The 21062-nt window shown below is 43.4% G+C and overlaps 1 protein-coding gene across 3 annotated transcripts in view; it reads left to right on the top strand.

Moving 5' to 3' along the window:
• The window catches only part of LOC135548322 (myotubularin-related protein 13-like), a 213222-nt gene extending 204403 nt beyond the window's left edge, over positions 1-8819 (top strand). For all 3 annotated transcript variants that reach the window (XM_064977821.1, XM_064977804.1, XM_064977812.1), the window contains 9 exons: positions 3176-3361; positions 4375-4501; positions 4818-4948; positions 5962-6186; positions 6270-6377; positions 6593-6783; positions 6942-7029; positions 7125-7256; positions 7395-8819. In XM_064977821.1, coding sequence (XP_064833893.1) covers positions 3176-3361; positions 4375-4501; positions 4818-4948; positions 5962-6186; positions 6270-6377; positions 6593-6783; positions 6942-7029; positions 7125-7256; positions 7395-7493 — 1287 coding nt within the window. In that variant the 3' untranslated portion in view covers positions 7494-8819. The remainder of the gene's footprint in view (positions 1-3175; positions 3362-4374; positions 4502-4817; positions 4949-5961; positions 6187-6269; positions 6378-6592; positions 6784-6941; positions 7030-7124; positions 7257-7394) is intronic.
• Positions 8820-21062: the final 12243 nt, after the last annotated feature.

The following is a 21062-nucleotide window of genomic DNA, read 5'->3' as shown; positions in this document are numbered from 1 at the left end:
ATTTCATTTTTATTGCATACATTGCTCTGCGGGCTTTTTCTTTGAGTGCATTCACTGCCATATTAAAGTTTCCCAATGCAGATACGGTCAGACCAAGATAGGTGTAATTTTTTGTGTGTTCAATTAAGGTGTTGTTCAGGGTGAATTTATATTTGTGTTTCTGACATCTGGGTTTTTTTTGGAAAATCATGATTTTAGTTTTTTGGAAATTTACTGCCAGGGCCCAATTATGGCAATATTGCTCCAGAATATTAATTTTCTGTTGAAGACCTTCTTTGGTTGGTGATAGAAGTACCAAGTCATCAGCATATAGCAGGTATTTCACCTCTGTGTCAAATAGTGTGAGTCCTGGGGCTGGAGATTGGTCCAACATGTCTGCTAATTCATTGATATAAATGTTGAAAAGATTTGGACTCAAACTGCAGCCTTGTCTCACACCTCGACATTGTGAAAAAAATTATGTTCTTTGGTTTTTGATTTTTATTGCACACTTGTTTTCTGTGTACATACATTTTATTAAGTCATATACCTTACCACCAAGCCCACTTTGTAGAATTTTGTAGAATAGCCCTTCGTGCCAAATCGAATCAAATGCTTTTTTAAAGTCAATAAAGCAAGCAAAGATTTTGCCTTCTTTTTTTGGTGGACGTGTTTATTTATTAGTGTGTGTAAGGTGTATATATGGTCAGTAGTGCGATGGTTAGGGAGAAAGCCAATTTGACATTTACTTATTACATTTCTTTCTTGAAGAAAGGTTTGAATTCTTGAATTCAAAATGCTACAGAAAATCTTTCCCAAGTTACTGTTTACGCAAATTCCCCTGTAATTATTGGGGTCTGATTTGTCTCCACTTTTGTGGATAGGGGAGATGAGCCCCTGGTTCCAGACATCAGGGAAGCAGCCAGAAGTTAAAACCATGTTGAACAATTTAAGCACAGCATTTTGCAACTCAGGTGTGCTGTTTTTCAGCATTTCATTTCTGATGTTGTCTAGACCACAAGCCTTCTTTGATTTAATAGATTTTAGCTTTTCATTTAGTTCTTGTTGGGTTATTGGGTAATCTAATGGATTTTGGTTGTTTTTAATGACTGATTCAAGGATGTTCAATTTTTCTTTAATTTCTAATTGGTTCTGTTGCAAGTCTTTTTTGTGGGATGTTTTTGTATAGATTATCAAAATAAGTTTTCCAAATTCCTACATCTTGTATTGCTAATTCTTGCGGCTTTGTTGTGCTTAAATTGTTCCACATGTCCCAGAACTGATTTTGGTCAATTGCGTTTTCAATTTCATCAAGTGTCCTGTTGGTATAATTAAATTTCTTGCGTTTCAGTGTTTGTTTATACTGTTTCAGAGTTTCAAAGTATTCATATCGTAGCTCTGGGTTGTTTTGCTGCTTATGTTTTTTGTTTGACATTTGTCTCAAGTGTTTTCTAATTGTTTTACATTCATTATCAAACCATTTGTCAGAAACATTTTGATTTTTGCTTCTGATGTTGCATTTCTTTGGTTTTCTCAAATTTGCTTTCGATGCTGCTTTTTGTAATATGCAGTTGATGTTTTGAGTAGCTGAATTGACACCATCTTTGTTTTGGTACCGTGATTTATTGAAAAACTGTATAGAGTTCATTATTTCATTTGAGTTCAATGTTTCAGTGAATTTCTCTGCACTGTTTGGAGCCCATCTGTATGATTGGTTTATGTTGTAGAGTTTATTGGGCTGTTTTTTTTAATGAATATTGCCGGTTAATTTCTTCAGAAACACGTTGATCTGACTGTGATCTGTCTGACAAGGGTGTCTCTCTCTCTCTCTCTCTCTCTCTCTCTCTCTCGGTGTCTCTCTCTCTCGGTGTCTCTCTCTCTCGGTGTCTCTCTCTCTCTCTCGGTGTCTCTCTCTCTCTCTCGGTGTGTCTCTCTCTCTCTCTCTCTCTCTCTCGGTGTCTCTCTCTCTCTCGGTGTCTCTCTCTCTCTCGGTCTCTCTCTCTCGGTCTCTCTCTCTCGGTGTCTCTCGGTGTCTCTCGGTGTCTCTCGGTGTCTCTCGGTGTCTCTCGGTGTCTCTCGGTGTCTCTCGGTCTCTCTCGGTGTCTCTCGGTGTCTCTCGGTCTCTCTCGGTGTCTCTCGGTGTCTCTCGGTCTCTCTCTCGGTGTGTGTCTCTCTCTCTCGGTGTCTCTCTCTCGGTGTGTGTCTCTCTCTCTCGGTGTCTCTCTCTCGGTGTGTGTGTCTCTCTCTCTCTCTCTCTCTCGGTGTGTGTGTCTCTCTCTCTCTCTCTCGGTGTGTGTCTCTCTCTCTCTCTCTCTCTCTCTCGGTGTGTGTCTCTCTCTCTCTCTCTCGGTCTCTCTCTCTCTCTCTCGTCTGTGTGTGTCTCTCTCTCTCTCGGTGTGTGTGTCTCTCTCTCTCTCTCTCTCTCTCTCTCGGTGTGTGTCTCTCTCTCTCTCTCTCGGTGTCTCTCTCTCTCTCTCTCGGTGTGTGTCTCTCTCTCTCTCTCTCGGTGTCTCTCTCGGTTTGTCTCTCTCTCTCGGTGTCTCTCTCTCTCGGTGTGTCTCTCGGTTTGTCTCTCTCTCTCTCGGTGTGTCTCTCTCTCTCGGTGTGTCTCTCTCTCTCGGTGTGTCTCTCTCTCTCGGTGTCTCTCTCTCTCTCGGTGTCTCTCTCTCTCTCTCTCTCTCGGTGTCTCTCTTGCCGATGTTCTTTCTCCCTTTCTCTCTCCCTCTCTCTCTCTGTGTGTGTGTGTCGGTGTCTCTCTCTCTCTCTCGGTGTCTCTCTCTCTCTCTCTCTCTCTCTCTCGGTGTGTGTCTCTCTCTCTCTCGGTGTGTCTCTCTCTCTCTCTCTCGGTGTGTCTCTCTCTCTCTCTCTCTCTCTCTCGGTGTGTGTCTCTCTCTCTCTCTCTCTCTCGGTGTGTCTCTCTCTCTCGGTGTCTCTCTCTCTCTCTCGGTGTCTCTCTCGGTGTCTCTCTCTCTCTCGGTGTCTCTCTCGGTGTCTCTCTCTCTCTCGGTGTGTCTCTCTCTCTCGGTGTCTCTCTCTCTCTCTCGGTCTCTCTCTCTCGGTGTGTCTCTCTCTCTCTCGGTGTCTCTCTTGCCGATGTTCTTTCTCCCTTTCTCTCTCCCTCTCTTTCTCTGTGTGTGTGTGTCGGTGTCTCTCTTGCCGATGTTCTTTCTCTTTCTCCCTTTCTCTCTCCCTCCAGGTGGTGTCCCTGGTCCAGCTGCTGAGTGACCCGTTCTACCGGACCCTGGAGGGCTTCCAGGTGCTGCTGGAGAAGGAGTGGCTGTCCTTCGGCCACAAGTTCAGCCAGCGCTCCAACCTGACCCCCAGCAGCCAAGGCAGTGGTTTCACGCCCATCTTTCTGCAGTTCCTGGATTGCGTGCACCAGGCAAGCCTTGCACACCCACCTCCGAGGCCCACACCCCTTTCATTAACCCCCCATCCACACACCTCTTCACCCCCTCTCCTCACTCTACCTCCTCTATGAGCTCATCACATTCCTTCATCGAAGAGAAGGAGAGAGACTCAGCTGTCATTATCTATGGACTCAGTTGAGTTTTTGTACTCTGCAATCCCCCCCAATCGGATAAGTAATTTAGACAGAGTTGTACGCTGGGGAGTTTCAGCTGTAGTGCTGTTGCCCAGATGGTCTGTGAACCCCACGGTCAGCGCTGTGCTTTCCGTGCTAGTGTGTTTCACCATCCCCTATGCATTTCCTCAGTGTTTAGAGCACTGAGTGGGAAAATTGCAGTTGTGGGGATTAAAAGTCTCTCTCCTCGGAAGGCGAGGTGTGGGGGGGGGTTGTGAGGATGATGTGGAGGGTGCAGCTGAAGTGGATTGAGTTTTACATGCTCAAATGCTAACTATAGAGAACGTTGTGTTTTCTGTCTCCCCACGGGTCCGGCAGGCCAACTCCCATACACTTACATCAACACATAGTTTCTGAGTTTGTCTTTTGAAACTGGAGGGGCGTCTGCCAAGGAGGACTGACAGAGGTTCTCTGGGGCCGAAGTGCGATAAACAGGGGGAGAGGGAATTTGATGAGTTTCTGAAAATAGAAGTTCCTCATCTCAGAAACAGCTGTTGTTTTCGCCAGTACGCCCAGATGGCCCAAAACATGCAAAAGAGCGGCAAGGTCCTCTTGCTTGGCCGCTGCTGCACATTGCTGGACGGGGACGCTGCCTTCTAGCTCGGCCCTGCTTTTGTCTGAGAATGATGTCAGTCACTGGCCTTTGCTCCCTGGTCTCCATTTTATTCTGCCGGTAATCGGGAGCGTATGTATTCATAATGGACCCATCTGTAGTCATAACACAGGGACATGATCCAGCCATCACAATGTGTCACCTTCCTCTCTCTCTCTCTCTCTCTCTCTCTCCTTCCTCTCATCTCCTCTCATTGCAGATCCAGGACCAGTGCCCTTTGGAGTTTGAGTTTAATCAGCACTATCTGAAGTTCCTGGCATACCACTACATTTCCAACCGCTTCAAGAACTTCCTCCTGGACTCCGACTACGAACGCCTGGAGCATGGTTGGTATAGTAAAAATACAGTGTAAAGGGAGGATTTAACAGTAAGGCCATTAAGATCTGTACGTGTATTTAAAGTCTTTGGCAGAGTTGCGGGATTCAACAGGCAGAGTGTTGAAACTACTGTTCTGTCTGTGAAATGATAGTGTGTAATGATAGTGTAATGGGTCAGGTATTTCAGGATACTGACATGTTGCAGTGAAGCACTTCTAAATTACCTAGATCCTATCTCTTATCTCAGATCAGGGATTTGTCAGCTAATAGTGGTAGTGTGTCTCGGCCTGTTGAACAACCTCATCTTTGTCTCACTCTTCAAAAGGCACATTGTTGGAGGACAAGCCGGGAGACAAGCAGGCCAGGAGGGGGGTCTGTATCTGGGAGTGTATCAGCAGAATGCACCGGAGGAGTCCACTGTTCTTCAACTACCTGTACAGTCCCACAGAGGCTGAGGTGACTGCTTGTCTGTGGCGTCTTTGTTTGTGTGTCTTGTGTGTTGCAACGCCCCAAGCACTTTGCTGCCATCTCTGATACATAGCGTTGGTACTTCATTCTGTTTGTGTATGTCAGCCAGATCCCCAAATGGCCTTTTCTCTAGTTCACCCACTGACTCACTTATGCACACCCAAGTTCTCCTGTTCTGGACATCCTCGGGAGAACATCCTCGGGAGAACGTCCTCGGTGGAACATCCTCGGTAGAGATACAGGGATCTTTCCAGAGCAGCCAGTCCAACTCCTAAATCTTCAGTTGTCTCCCAGATGACATCCACAATGCTGGATGGCCAGTCTGCCACTATCTTGCACCAGATGATGCCTTATTGTGGTGACCTTCCTGTGTTCCTCTCCCAGTCCTGCTGAATGTTCTGTAGCAGACTGTTGATGTTGGTGAAGACCGTGAGTCACAGGCCCAGGAGAGCCCAGCTGAACTCTGTTAGCAGTTTCTTATCAGTGTTGTTCGGGATCATTTAATATCTGTGGTCGTAAAGGAAGTCTCGCTTAGCCTCTTCCAACTCCCTGACAGGGACTTTCTGATGTTGCTGTTTAACTCTGTCTTGGCATATGTCTGGTCTTCAACTTCAAAGTCCATCCCAATGGGTTAGTTGTGTTCATGGGAACCGCAAATCCTCTTCCCGCTGGCCAGCGATCGCGGCGGCTGTACCCATTATTCCAGGGGCGTATAAATCAGCAGGAGGTGGAGGAAAACAGCTTGCATGTTTGTGCACCCCGGGCCCCGACGTGATTAAGTGCTCAGGGAAGTGTTAGGTCCGGTGGGCCACATTCTTTCCCACTGGCTATATACAGTGGTGTGCTCACTGAGAGATTGGACAGATTCACATCATTGGGGAGAGAACTCTACTCTACAGACTTGATTTCAAACAAGCCAAAATAGATGTTTGTCTCACGTATTATCAGTGTCAACATATCAGATTATCATAAGTTATTTCTTTGTTTCATATGTTATTTAGCCGGTGCTCAAGCCCTCTATCAGCATCCCTGCTTTGAGGATGTGGGACTTCTTCACAGGGGAGACTCTGTGCACAGGCCCGTCCTATGACTGGAGGATGCTGGCTGTCAGGTCGGAGAGCATGGAGGAGACAGACACCATCGCCACCAGCAAGAGGAGGATTGTGTGGCCCTGCTACAGCAGTGTGGGGCGCGCCCAGCCTGATGCCATCACCAAGCTCCTGGCTGTGAGTTCTAAAAGTCTGAGTTGGGATGATGTTATCCATGCCTGACTATGTGCCTGACACTGATGAGAGCCCTGTTGTTACAGGACATAGAGCGGCTGGAGGGGGAGATGAGCCAAGCACCAGAGAGGTGGCAGGCCACTCTGGAGAAGGTCCGAGTCAGTATTCAGGAGGACCTCAAACAGGAGGGAAATGTAAGACAAACACAACGCACTTTCCCATGTTTTCTCCTCTGCCCCCGACTCCTGTTTCCCATAAACCTCACTTAGCCTGAACTCCGCTCTTTTACTGGACGGTTCAGCTAGACAACATTGTTTGACTCATCAATCTGTGACACAGAACATCGGGAGGATGTTTTGACTGAGGTGTCATGGCTTTTCTTATTCCATCCGTCCTGTCTGTTTTACAGCTCCGCAAGCAGTCTGCGTCCACCTCGGGGCTGATCCCCACTTCCAGTCTGCAGGCGTTCCAGAGACGTTCCATGCTGCACCTGCCTGACAGTGGCTTGGGGGAGGACACCAGCCCCACTGCCACTAACGGGGTCAACCGCCGGGCCGCCACACTCTACAACCAGTTCACCCCCAAGAACGAGGAAAACAGGTGGGTCTCCACTCCCAGCACAGAGACGGCAAACAGGGACCAGGACTTCCAATTAGTCCTGTTTCCTCACCCAACTCTTCTGTAAAGCGTTGACACACAGAAAGAATCTCTCTACCAAGCAGATGTTTTAAATTCATCTTAATGGTGTTTTTTTTCAGATCGTTTGAGGGGATTCTTTACAAACGAGGAGCACTGCTGAAAGGCTGGAAACCTCGCTGGTTTGTTTTGGACATTACAAAACACCAAGTGAGTATTACAGCATGTTGCATGTTGCTACAAGTCTGTTCCAGGTAGTCTCCATTCCTATGCCAGTTGTGTTATATGTGTGTGTGATGTCCCAGCTGAGGTACTACGACACGGGGGAGGACACTAACTGCCGGGGACACATTGACCTGGCGGAGGTGGAGTCAGCTCTGATCGCCACCCCCACCATAGGAGCTCCTAAACACATCAGTGAGAAGGCCTTCTTTGACGTGAGTGTCTCTCTGGTTCTCCATTCCTCTGTCTGCTTGTGATCTTTTCTGTGTTCTGTGGTAGAATACACTCCAGCCATGGCAGTATCAGGCTCTGTATGTCACTGTTGAACCATTGGTTGGGTGTTGTCATTGCAGCTGAAGACCACCAAGCGAGTGTACAACTTCTGCGCCTCGGATGCCCAGAGCGCCCATCAGTGGATGGACAGGATCCAGAGCTGCATCTCCGACGCTTAACCTCTGAACTCCCCAGCCAGGGCGTGGTCGGGTGTGGTCAGGTCACAGCATTAGCACTAGGTGCAGCAAGGTAGCTGAGCGCAGAGACTGTGGGCACATATATACAGTGCATATTCAGCTCTGTCACCATGGTAGTGGTTTTACCATGAGGACCACAGTGATCTAAGTGCGTGTTAGTGGAGGCTATGATATCTATCCATCCATCCTGCTGCCTTGCAGGACTTCAGGCAGTTGTCTGTCTGTCTGACAGCTTTGGCATAAGTTGATTAATGTGCCCCTGTCTCTGCCATCAGCTCTCTCTGTACTGTTCCTTGTTACTGCTACAGGGATCAACACTTATAGTGAAAAGTAAATGGAAAAACGGATGCCTGAGCACTACTAAGTATAGTTTATGCCATTTCAGTTGTAAATAGATAAAAGCAATAGCACTGGCCATTTTAAACTGTGGGTTCAATATATACAGTAAACTAAGATATATAAAGCATACAAGATAATTTATTTCAGATATTTTACAATGAGGAAAAGGTATTGCTGCTTGATGAAAGGTCTAAACCACCAAAAACAAAAATGCACAATATGACAAGGCCATTTGTTTGCACTTAGTTCTATAATATGCACTCCATATAGAATGATAGATTTTCTTACTGAAGCGAACAGCCAGGCAAAAGGCATTACTTTATGATGATGTACATAAGGACCTTTTCCTTATTATACAAATTGGAAGAGAAAAAAAACACTAAAGTTCCAAACATGTTCCTGACATTTTATATTTAAGCAAGTGATGTCCTCTATTTTTAAACATACACTATGAATGTTTTGACTCATGGATAAGTTTGTTTGTTCTTGTAATGTAAATTATTTTTTTTATTAAAAGAGTAACTCATGTTGTTAAAGTGTGGTGGCTTAATGTTTTATGTAAATACTCATGTGATATTTCCTATTTTTTTATATATAACATGTGTATGCTTTTCTAATCTTAACCTTAATAAGACCAACTTTACAATTCTGCATGTTGGTATGTATTGTCTTGTATGTACAGGTATAGTAACTTTGTTTCCTGTCTTTGAGACTGACTATGAGCCATTGTGTGTTCGATGAAGGGGAGTTGACTATATTTCTCAGAATATCCAGAAAGACTGTTTTAAGGGCTTTTAAATAAATCAGTCTGTGGTTTGTTTCATCTGTTGTCTGCATCTTCCAGTTTGAGATAAAAAGCATCAGTCATTTCAGAAGCTATTTGAGAAGATATATGTTACTATATATTTTGTACCATGTCTTGTTGATACTAATGTTTTTTTTGGAAATAAATCAAGTGTATTTGAACTAGCCAGATGATTAGTGTGATTATTTTACAGTACATATGACAGCTGCATATATTTGAGATTAAGAGAATTTACTAATGATCAATTATGTGCCTACTGACGAGTGTTTTTTTTTTCGATCTTACAATAATAGCCCTTTAGATGCCACCTACATCTAAAAGGGATGAGAGCATACTCTGGCGCCATAAGTCTCCTATTGTAGGTTGCAAAATACCTCATTTATTTGCAGATAATAGGTTACAAGATATAGGGAACAAACCTGAACCTAATCTAAGCCACTTGAAATAGGTTTGGCTTGTTATGAACCTCTCCTCTTGTTAAAAATAGTCTCTCTTTTCTCATGAAAGGTAAGCAGACACCACTGCAGCAGGATAGTTCATATGGCCCGAGCCAAAACTGGGCTTGGCAAGGATGTTTCACTTCCAACAATGAGTAAGGAACTGGGCAAGAAACCCAACACAGAGCCACTGGCGCCTGCTTGGCGGGACTCGAAGGCACTCCTGGTCCTGGAGAGACCTGTCCCACAGCAGGAAGGCGGGAAAGCCCTGAACTGAAGTTCTCTAGAAGACATTGTGGATGTGTTCCTTATCCTGAGCACTCTCTCCCAGCTGGCTTGTACTGCGGGCAGGTGCAGTGCTGGCTAACATCTGGACAGACGCTTCTCTGGCAGGTCTCTCCATATTTAGCTGCCCCCTGGAGGAGTGGATTTACGCCTCCGCCCATGACGAGAGGGATGAGGCGGAAGTGGGGATCCGGCTGGATTTTCAGGAATGGAGCCTTTGGGACTCCTCAGTCCCTTAAGGAGAGTTAGTGGTTTAAGACTCAACAGGACGACGATGAATCCAAACTCACTGGTTCACCGCTGTGATATGACTATTTCACAAATAGATTGTCTGTGATAGTACATGAGGCCTTGTTAATGTTACACAATTCTCCAAGTGCAACAGTGTACAGTGGATTTGGTAAGTATTCAGACCCCATTCTAAAATGGATTACATTGTTTTCCGTCATTGATCCACACACAATACCAAAGCAAAAACCGGTTATTAGACATTCTTGCAAATGTATTCAGACTTGAAATGTAATGAAGCTGCCAGTTGAGGCCTCGGTTTCTCAAACTAGACACTAATGTACTTGTCCTCTTGCTCAGTTGTGCTCCTGGAACTCCCACACTTTCTATTCTAGTTAGAGCCAGTTTGTGCTGTGAAGGGAGTAGTACAAGATCTTCAATTTCTTGCATAGAATAGACTGACGAGTTTCAGAAAAGTTTTGTTTCTGGTCATTTTGAGCCTTTAATTGAACCCACAAATGCTGATGCTCAACTAGTCTGAAGGCTCCCCCGTGTCGTAGTACCTCTTCTTTAATCAGAACAGTTTTTAGCTGTGCTAACATAATTGCAAAAGGGTTTTCTAATGATCAGTTAGCTAATCCAAGTTTCATTATAAAGGCTAACACAACGTGCCATTGTTACACAGGAGTGATGGTTGCTGAGAATGGGCCTCTGTACACCTATCTAGATATTCCAGAAACAATCAGCCGTTTCCAGCTACAAATGACATTTACAACATTAACAATGTCTACACTGTATTTCTGATCAATTTGATGTTATTTTAATGAACAATAAATATTTTAATTTTTTTCAAAAATAAAGGACATTTCTAGGTCACCCCAAACTTTTGAATGGTAGTGTACATGTACGGATGGTGCCAGGTTTCCTCCAGACATAACGCTTGGTATTCAGGCCAACGAGTTCAATCTTGGTTTCATCAGACCAGAGAATCTTGTTTCTCATGTCCTTCTGGATGGTTCTGAAGCTCTGTCAGAGTGACCATCGGGTTCCTGGTCACCTCCCTGACCAAAGCCCTACTCCCACGATTGCTCAGTTTGGCTGGGTGGCCAGCTTTAGGAAGAGTCTTGATGGTTCCAAACTTCTTCCATTTAAGAATGATGGAGGCTACTGTCATCTTGGGGACCTTCAATGCTGCAGACATTTTTTGGTACCCTTCCCCAGATCTGTGCCTCGCCATAATCCTGTCTCGGCGCTCGTAAGACAATTCCTTTGACCTCATGGCTTGGCTTTTGCTCTGACATGCGCTGTCAACTCTGGGACCTTATATAGACAGGTGTGTGCCTTTCCAAATCATGTCCAATCAATTGAATTTACCACAGGTGTACTCCAATCAAATTGTAGAAACATCTCAAGGATGATCAATGAAAACATGATGCACCTGAGCTCAATTTCCAGTCTCATAGAAATAACTTATTTCTGTTTTTAATTTTTTATAAATTAGCTAAAAAATCTAAACCTGTTTTTGCTTTGACATTATGGGGTATTGGGTGTAGATTGAGGAGACAAATACATTTTAGAATAAGGCTGTAACGTAACAAAATGTGGAAAAAGTCAAGGGATCTGAATACTTTCCGAAGGCACTAACGGCAAAAGGTGCAAGAAAAAAATATTAGTATTTATTTGTGCTGCAACTGTTGAGCCAAACGGTGTTTTATTGTCAAGTTATATAATAATGTAAGATATCATTATAGTTTTGTGCATTCTGAATGTTTTCCACATTAGCTCATAGTAATTAGTCCTGGTGGTTTAGGAGAATAATCGCTCAAATCAAAATGGAAATCAAAACCTACTGGAATTTCAAGATTTTGATGAATTTTGATCATATCTCGTGTCATAGTTACAGTTCTTGATCCCGTCACAAGAAATGTATGATAATATAAATTCTAATTGTAGGACTATGGACCTAAAAATAACTCCCTATTGTCTGGTAGGCGATAAATTCGAAACAAATGTTTTTTATTGGCTTCCCAAATCCCCAGGTCGCCATGGCTGTTTTTTTTGTTTTGTTTACAGGGCACATCAGCAATGTGGGCTATGTCCTGGAATAAGTTAATCTACACTAAATCTACCTTTAAGAAACATATAGTTTACTGAATTAAGTTATTTTGAAAAAGTAGTTCACTACATCCAAACTAAGTTATTATCCCTAAATCTGAAATCGCAAGGTCAGATGTTAATAGAATATATAATTTTGCCTAACAATATAATATAACATTTTGCCTAATTAACACAAAAACTATGTTTCAAGTGAGAATTAGGCAGGTCAGATTTATTTTATTTTATTTCTGCAACAAACAGTGTGTAATTCCAGTAGTCAGCTACACTACTACATGGAAAAAATGTATGAACTACTGAAAACACTACCAAGATTTTTATTTAGTTAATTAAAGTACAACTAGCTACAGCAAAATGTAAGGAAATTACTAGTTAAACTACAACTACAGTTCATTTCTAACCAAAACTGTCTATTTCAGTGTGACCCAGGATTGTACGTGTGATTCACAGTTCTGAGAACCCCATAGTTTCAGGGGGTACACTCACTAAATACTCCTCCCACCATTGATCTCAACTCTGGGCAATCCATTTCCGCTCTTCAGAAAGGATGAGAATATACCGTATAACAAAGCCACGACTTGTCAGTTTAGTTCAGGGAAATCATGCTTGTGAATCATTAGGACAGTCATGGAATGATCTTATCTGGACCTCACCCCTCGACCCCTATTTGGAGCACGATTTTAACGTTCATTTACAGCCATGACAGACAGATTCTCCTTGGCTTTGGGTGGTAAGACAAGAGTATGCTGTGTTGGCTTTTCCTCGGCCCACTTGATGCCATTTGTCTGAGGCCATCCATGTACTTATGTCAATCTGCCCACATTGTTAGTGGCCCTAAACCTCTACCCTACGGAGCCCAGGGTCCAACATGTGCACTACTCAGAGCTGTGAGGTCACTCTGGAAAGACATTTCAACTAGAAACCAGGCATCTGCAAGAGATTTATTAATTACCAGACCATCCGAAAGAATGTTCCCATTTCAAATGTATTGAGATGAGAATCTGTTGGACAGGCGTCAGATAAGCTGGATGCGGGTATTAAGGTTCACATGGGACACATGGGGCCGGGGTTAGACGGGTCAGAGATATTGTTGCCTTATTTTTGGAATGTAGAGGCTTGTGCAATTAAGTCACAGAGATGAAGTCCTCCATTCCCCGACGGTGAGTACTGAGAACAGCCTGAATCCCTGCTGAATCACGTGCCTGCATTTTCCACAGATATTATATTTATTTGTTTATTTGGATCCTCATTAGCTTTTAGCAGAACAGCAGCTACTCTTCCTGGTGTCCACAAAAACACAACACATGACAAGTAATTAAACACTGATAGACAGTCACACAAATTTAAAATACAACGATATACAAACAAAAACAATAATGTGTGTTTCTGTGTGTCCCCTCAGTCACCGCCGTTCCATAAAATGTTGTTTAATTTTTTTTTAAAGGTCATTTTGTTGTTTGCTTGAGTAATAGGAGATGGAAGGGAGTTCCATGCGATCATGGCTCTGTATAGTACTGTGCGTTGCCGTGAATTCGTTTTGGAAAGGGGGACTGTGAAGAGACCCCTGGTGGCATGTCTTGTGAGGTATGTATGGGTGTCTGAGCTGCCTGTTATTTGATTGTGCAGACCATCTGGAATTTTCATCACAGTAATATGTCTTATAAAAACTAGAAAAGAAGCATCTCTCCTCAACCATCAACTAGGAAATACTGGCGTGCATGTTGTTGATGTTAGTTCTGTATGTTCAGTTAAGGGCAAGATGTGTTGCTCTGTTTTGAGCCAGCTGCAGCTTTGCTAGATACACGATACACATACATCGCCAAATGTATGTGGACACCTGCTCGTCGAACATCACATTACAAAATCATGTGCATTAATAGGGAGTTGATCTCCCTTTTGCTGCTATAACAGCCTACACTCTTCTGGGAAGGCTTTCACTAGATGTTGGAACATTGCTATGGGGACTTGCTTCTATTCAGCCACGAGCATTAGTTAGGTCGGGCACTGATGTTGGCCGATTAGGCCTGGCTCACAGTTGTCGTTCCAATTCATCCGAAAGGTGTTCGATGGGGTTGAGGTCAGGGCTCTGTGCAGGCCAGTCAAGTACTCCCACACCAATCTCGACAAACCATTTCTGTATGAAGCTCGCTTTGTGCACGCGGGCATTGTCATGCTGAAACAGGAAAGGTCTTCCCCAAACTGTTGCCACAAAGTATCATCTAGAATGTCATTGTATGCTGTAGTGTTAATATCTCCCTTCACTGGAACTAAGTGGCCTATCCCAAACCATGAAAAACAGCCCCAGACCATTATTCCTCATCCACCAAACTTTACAGTTGGCACTATGCATTGGGGCAGGTAGCGTTCTTCTGGCATCCCCAAACCCAGATTTGTCCGTCGGACTGCCAGATGGTGAAGCGTTATTCATCACTCCAGAGAACTTGTTTCCACTGCTCCAGAGTCCAATTGTGGCAATCTTTACACCACTCCAGCCGACGGTTGACATTGCGCATGGTGATCTTAGGCTGTGTGCGGCTGTTCGGCCACGGAAACCCATTTTATGAAGCTCCCGACGAACAGTTCACGGCTGAGACGTTGTTGTTCCTAGATGTTTCCACTTCACAAAAACAGCACTTACAGTTGACCGGGGCAGCACTGGCAGGGCAGAAATTTGACGAACTGACTTGTTGGGAAGGTGGCATCCTTTGACGGTGCCACGTTGAAAGTCACTGAGCACTTCCGTAGGGCCAGTCTACTGCCAATGTTTGTCTATTGAGATTGCATGGTTGTGTGCTTGATTAAATACACCTGTCAGCAACAGGTGTAGCTGAAGTAGCCAAATCCAGTAACTTTTAACAGGATAAATGTTAGCAGCAAATCTATTTGCATTCAAAGGCAATTAAACATTGGGTCGAAAAACAGTGTCGTAAAACTTTATTTTAAGGAAGAACATGTTTGCGTGTTTGTGTGTAGTGGTGTTTGTCCATTTACTTCTGGATCCCATCAGTCATTGTGTTTTGGAAAAGAAAAAATAAGTTTACGGAAAAAGTTCAACTCAGCAGGGACCCAGCAATCTGATTCAAACTCCATCATTGTGAAAGACAAAGCCTTGAGGTATACTATTTGAATGATGGCCAATCATACAAGCAAACCATGCCATAAATGGAGCTGGTGTAATTTGTTGCATTATCTTTTGATGTGCCACATTCCAGGTTGATGTGACAACCAAGAACTGGAGTTTAAGTTTCTGAGTGAGAGCACAGGCCTGTATTTGTATGTGTTGTCTGTTGCCCAAGCTAGTGCAGGACCCTATCTCTATTGATGGCCTTGACCGGCGTGTGGTAGTATTAGTTGTCAGATTGGTGCATTGGATGCCTGTCATTGTCGTCAATCCTGACCCTCTGGTCTTGGGATGAACTGTCTGTTCCCGTAGAATATGGCAAAAGGTACCGCATTTTGCCCCATGATATCAAGGCCCCCACAGATAATAGTTTCAGATAGTTTAACAGTCCTTCTCTGTTACCGCTGACTCCACACAGGAAGGAGAAGACGTTCCAATGAAGAGAGGGGGGCAGAAAGGTGTGTATGAGGGCGCCTCCCCTGTCAGATGCCAGGAACACAGTGCTGTTATTGTCCCGTATTCCTATTCTTGATAAAGAGGACTGGGCCGTGCATGTCATGTGTGCTGCTTAAATGATGCATCATTGTAGCTGTCCTTGGTTTATGATAACTAGCGACTTTGTCAACATGCTTTTTAACTGATGCCTGGGATAGTTTGGGGGACTTACCATACATCATTTCTGCTTGAAGCCCAAGCAATAATTCAAGCCTCAAAAGCTGGAATAGCAACATTGGCGTCCCTTAGATTTCAGAGGGTCATGAGAGAGTCTGGGAATAGGTCATGAGATGGTTGCAAATAATACCTAGCATTTTTCTATTTGACCAATTTGGACATAAAAGCAAGAGGTTTGTTTTCCTATAATAATTAATGGGCAAGATGCATTTTAGAGGACTCATATTTCAGACATGGCCGACATGGATGACATGGGCAACAGAGCGGCAGTTGGATAGACTTACATCATTTAAGTGCAATAGCAATCAATCAACAGTCACAAAATGTTAACCTCAGTCTGCATCCATTTGAGTCTGTCTGATCCCATCCTTCAACCCATCCTAAGTATTCACACAGTAATGGCCTGGTCCATGCTCTTGCAACATATAGTTTTGCTGGGACAGTAAAATATCAAACTCATTACCAATGACAGTGTTTAAACCCAAATACAGATTGTAGTGACCGGTTAGGGATCCTACAGACTGAGTGACTGAGGGACAGACCTAGATATGAATGGGGAAACAGCCAGTAAGGACCAGCCAGGCTACATCTAGAGGTCCTCCTCACAGCACAGCTGTGTCCAGGCCCAGCGCCTGACTGTCTCCTAGTAACCCTCTTCAGAGTTGTGTGGGAAGGACACACTGAGCCCTGGAAGATCTCACTGAGATTCTCATGCATTTTTGACTTTCATGCATTTTTGACTTTCATGCATTTTCGACTTTCATGCATCTTCGACTTTCATGCATCTTTGACTTTCATGCATTTTCCCCTGCAGGAGTCACCAGCAATGCCCCAGTGGGTCCGGCAGACTCCGACAGAATCCGGCTCATGGCGGTCTGGGTGGAGACACACTAAACCTCTGCCAGGACGAAGACAATCGCTGGCCTGGGAGACTCAGACCTGGCAGGGCCACAGATGGAGTGTGCTCCTCTCCACTCATTCATTACTAAGTATTGGTTTCCAAGATGCAATAAAAGGACCTTTTTAAGAACCAGCCAGAAATGATGATGAGACAAAAATGCATCAGGATATTCATCTGGGACGATGTGTGTTTCAACATCAGCTAGATTTATTATGCAGCCCAAAGGACCAAGAAAAACCATGAATCAAACTAGAGGTAAACTCCCTAATAAATTGGGTACTATGTTATCTAAGTAATTGTGACACATACTAGGTTAACTGTCAAGAAACAGACATTGTAAAGCATTCAGAACAGGTCATAAGTCATCACTGTTGAACTACCTAACTTCACTGAGCACAAACCATGTTCTGACCATTGCCTTACTTAGATTCCATGTTGTACTGAGCCTGGTGCTTGCTTATCCGTGCCAAACATGACACCTAGTGGTCACAAAGCCTCACAGATCATTTGTATTCAGAGTTGCTGCTTTTCACCAATTTTCAGACAAAAGTTAATCATATTCAATGTTTTCTCAGCAGTTTCACCAATTATCAAAGAAACAAACATCAAGCAATACTCTCTCTGAGCCAATAACAGTTAGATGCAGCTACCTGGAGTTAGCGTTGAACCTGGTTTTGGACATGAAGCTAGGGTTAGGGTTAGGTTTACAGTTGAGCTTGTGATTGAGGCTAAGGTTAGGGTTGAACTGGGATGTGGACATGAAGCTAGGATTAGAGTTAGGGTTGTGATTGAGGCTAGTGCTTCCAACGTATTCCAAGTTATCTAGATTCTACTGTATGGTGCTGGAGTCTTGTGCAGCGGTAACGCTTCCGACTCTGGACCACACATATCCCCATGGCGACGGGATTTCGAGGCCCATCTCGGCCACTCAGTCTTTGTCCCTACCGCTGTCTATCCCCTCTCTGGATTTCCCGCTGTTTCTGTTATAAAACAATACAATACTTACCTTAAGGAGGTCTCTAAAATCAGATTTCCTTTTTCCATTTTTAAAAGGGGGGAGGGGATATTCTGTATGATCTGATCTGTACACCCACTTACCAGAGAACCATTTCTCTGCCCCTCACAAAATATGTCATTACAATTTTGGGGGGCAATTCTCTCCAGAACAATACATAAAGATCAGTATATGGCCATTGTGAGTTATTGTGACATATGTTGTGGATTACACTGTAAATCAGCGATGGGCCCACGAGGGATCTTGCATTAAAACATGATTGAAAACAGTTTTTTTGTGGTTGTTTTTTATAAATGATCATTTTGCGTTTAAAAAACATTCCAGCCAATTTCGAAATCCTGATGTGGCCCTCAAGCCAAAAACTTTGCCCCTGCTGTAAGTGATGGCAGCTGGAACCTAATTATCTCTTTGTAGATGGCTCTGTCCTTTAAAGAACACTTACTGGCTGATAAACTCTGATCAGTTCTCCATCGATCCTGTAGCTGTCATCAGCCAAGTGAGTCCTGCCATCAATCTACAGGGAGAGGCTACCTGTCTACCTGCCTCCCCAACCTGTCTTTGACCTCCTCAGGGTATATGTCATCATGTATTAGCCATAATCACTCTTTATACTGTCTGGCAGAGTCATTCTATGTATATGCACATCATTGAGACACAGTGCCTGCAATACAGTATGTCTGTGAGACTAAACTTGTGTGTTTTAGACATTAAACAGGCTATTAAACATCTCTCCACTGCTCGACTCCAGAGAAATGGAATGCATACCAAAAAGGGCATGAGCGATGACTCATCACATGCCCTATGAAAGTGACATAGATAACACAGTGTAAAAAAAATGTGTATGGAGAAGTTGCCAATAAGACTCACATCACACCAAAGACACTGTAGCTTTTTTATGTCCTCTATGCGTGTGTGTGCCGAGGTTGTGGAGGTTTCTGGGATTTAATGATTGTCAAATAAGCATATTAGGGTTGTACGACTGTCCCCACTGCGCTGGAGGAACAAAGCAAGCAGCATCCATCCATGATGTCGGAAAAAAATAAAATAAATAGTAAAGCACCCTTTGCTGGCTCTAACAACCGCTCAATCAATTGGCTGCCTGTTCTTGGTAAACTGATGACGAGAATTGTTTTCGAACAAATACAATGCTACTGACTTTCAGCATGCATATATGGAAGGGCACTCCACTACTGCACTGACTCAGATGACTGATGATTGGCTAAAATAAATGGACAGTCATATGATAGTTGGAGCTGTACTGATAGATTTCAGATGACTGATGATTGGCTAAAATAAATGGACAGTCAAATGATAGTTGGAGCTGTACTGATAGATTTCAGATGACTGATGATTGGCTAAAATAAATGGACAGTAATATGATAGTTGGTGCTGTACTGATAGATTTCAGTGAAGCCTTTGATGTTATTGATCATAATTTGTTATTGAAAAAACTAGTTATGGCTTTCCATCACTTGCCATCACATGGTTGGAGATTTACTTATCTAACATCAGATAGCTTCTCTTACATCAGATATGTACAGTGCGGTATGACTCAGGGCAGATGTTTTTGGCTATTTTTGCAAATGATTTGCCACATAAAGCTAAAATGTTGAAGGAAGCTTAACCCCTAGGAGTACCATTGGATGGTTAGTTATCATTGTGAAGTCATATTGTCAAAGTTGTTGTGAAGTTGTGGAGAGGTATGTCTATTATAAAAAGATCATCTGCGTTTTTGACACAAAGATCAACTGTACTAGTTGTCCAGGCTTCGGTTTTATCCAATCTTGATTACTGTGCTGTAATATGGTCAGCTGCAGCCAAGCAGCACGCCTTGCCCTTAACCAGTGGTGTGTATTCATGGATACCAAGGGAAGCCAGGATTCCCCAATAAATTCACTACGAAAAATTATAATAGTTGTCTTTCGTCACTCTGTGTTTCATAATTGTCCTTCAATTCAGAAGAGGCTGAATATATCTCACTGGAGAAAGCATCCGAGTGAGCGAAACAGCGCCCCTCTGTCTCTGTATGTGTAGGCCATCTTTCTGGTGGTGTCTGGTCAAAAGAAGTATGACCCCTTTCCTTTAGCCATGGATGGAGATAGGGAGTTGGACTTGTGGTTTTACTTAATTCTCTGTACTGGCTAATGATTATAACGGCAATGCTGATCCAACTATAAATTCATACATTGTGCCCCAGTCCTGAGAGGATGGACATTTCAATATGTAGCTAGATGTAGAAGGCTAATGTTAACTAGCTAAAGTTGTCCATGAAAGGAAGTTAGCGACTAAGCATTTTAGCCAGGTAGCCTAGGACAACAAAAAATAAAAGTGTGTACTGTATGACATAGTGATAGACAGTTTCTTCAATGTGAAAGAAAGGAGAATGGCATTGGTGTTTCTCTGCAAGTAGGGTGAGTCAACATGTTTTTCTACATGCAAGCATGCACATACACACACAGAAATCAGAACCATGGACAGCCACACCATATTCAGCTTCCGTTGATTGGACTAAATAGTTTCTGCTATCTTTTAGTTGTAACTGTATTAAGCTAAGCCTAGGTGCTTTGATGATGTTGAAATGTTGAAGTTGAAATGGTGCTGGAATTGTGGCGGCAGCTCCTGTTTTCTTTGCGACTTGCGGTACCTCTCTGTGCTTGTAAATCAATAGTTGTTTAGCAGTCCAAAAAGGTCGGAAACATGAACTTGCTTGACCATGCTGTAGGTCATGTTTGTTACATGCAATATGATCTGTGGACTTCACCAGACAGATGTTGCTCTTGGGTTTTGTGATGAAACAAAGGTGTGGTTCAATTTATCCTGCCACTTCTTATTGTCTCGGCCTAAAGCCTATATATCACAGTCTCAAGGCATATGAACTAACAGGTTATAGATCAAGCGACGCAATTATCACAACACATAGATTGTAATATGGCATTTCTTTCTAGCTTGGCTTCCACAGTGATTTTACCCACGCATCGCTACTGCCCTTAACTGCACACACAGAACTAACATCAACAACATAGATAACAGTCTTTCATAGTTGAGGGTTGAGGAGAAATTGTCTACTTCTCTTCTAGTTTTTTTTAGAAACATTTTTTTAGAAACATTTGTGTGTTGAAAATGTCTAACCACTTGTATAATCGATTTGCATATACTTCAAACAGACATATGTAATAAGCTGAAAACAAAGTCACTAAAAACAGACCCCCCTTTATTATTTTTTATCTTTTTAACCCAATTTCTTGATGTATTTATCTTAATTAACCTAAATTGTATATTCTACATGCTTTAGCATTAGTAGTCCATCAGGCCAATAGATGGCGGTGCTGCACTGTATTCATCGGAGAAACAGTCATTTCTGACCAAGCATGTGCGAAGCATTGTTCAGAATAAATTAAGCGGGGGTCCTAATATACAAAAACGAAAACTGTGGTCCTACTCTACTATTCAGCCTAACTCTGTCTCCCCCGAGAGATCCACTCACTGACCTTTACTCTCTATCTACCAGCCTCTTTCTGGGGGTGGTGGGGTAGGGGGAGCAACCTCTCGCTTAACAACAGTTGTCCCCTCAAGGTGAGTCACCTCCCTCTGTGTCTTTACCCACCTTGCCAAGAGCCAAGGATATTGATCTTC

This window comes from Oncorhynchus masou, chromosome 1, assembly GCF_036934945.1.
Source record: "Oncorhynchus masou masou isolate Uvic2021 chromosome 1, UVic_Omas_1.1, whole genome shotgun sequence".
Lineage (NCBI taxonomy): Eukaryota > Metazoa > Chordata > Actinopteri > Salmoniformes > Salmonidae > Oncorhynchus > Oncorhynchus masou.
The sequence above is the reverse complement of the archived record's forward strand: the minus strand, read 5'-3'. Positions and strand labels throughout refer to the sequence as shown.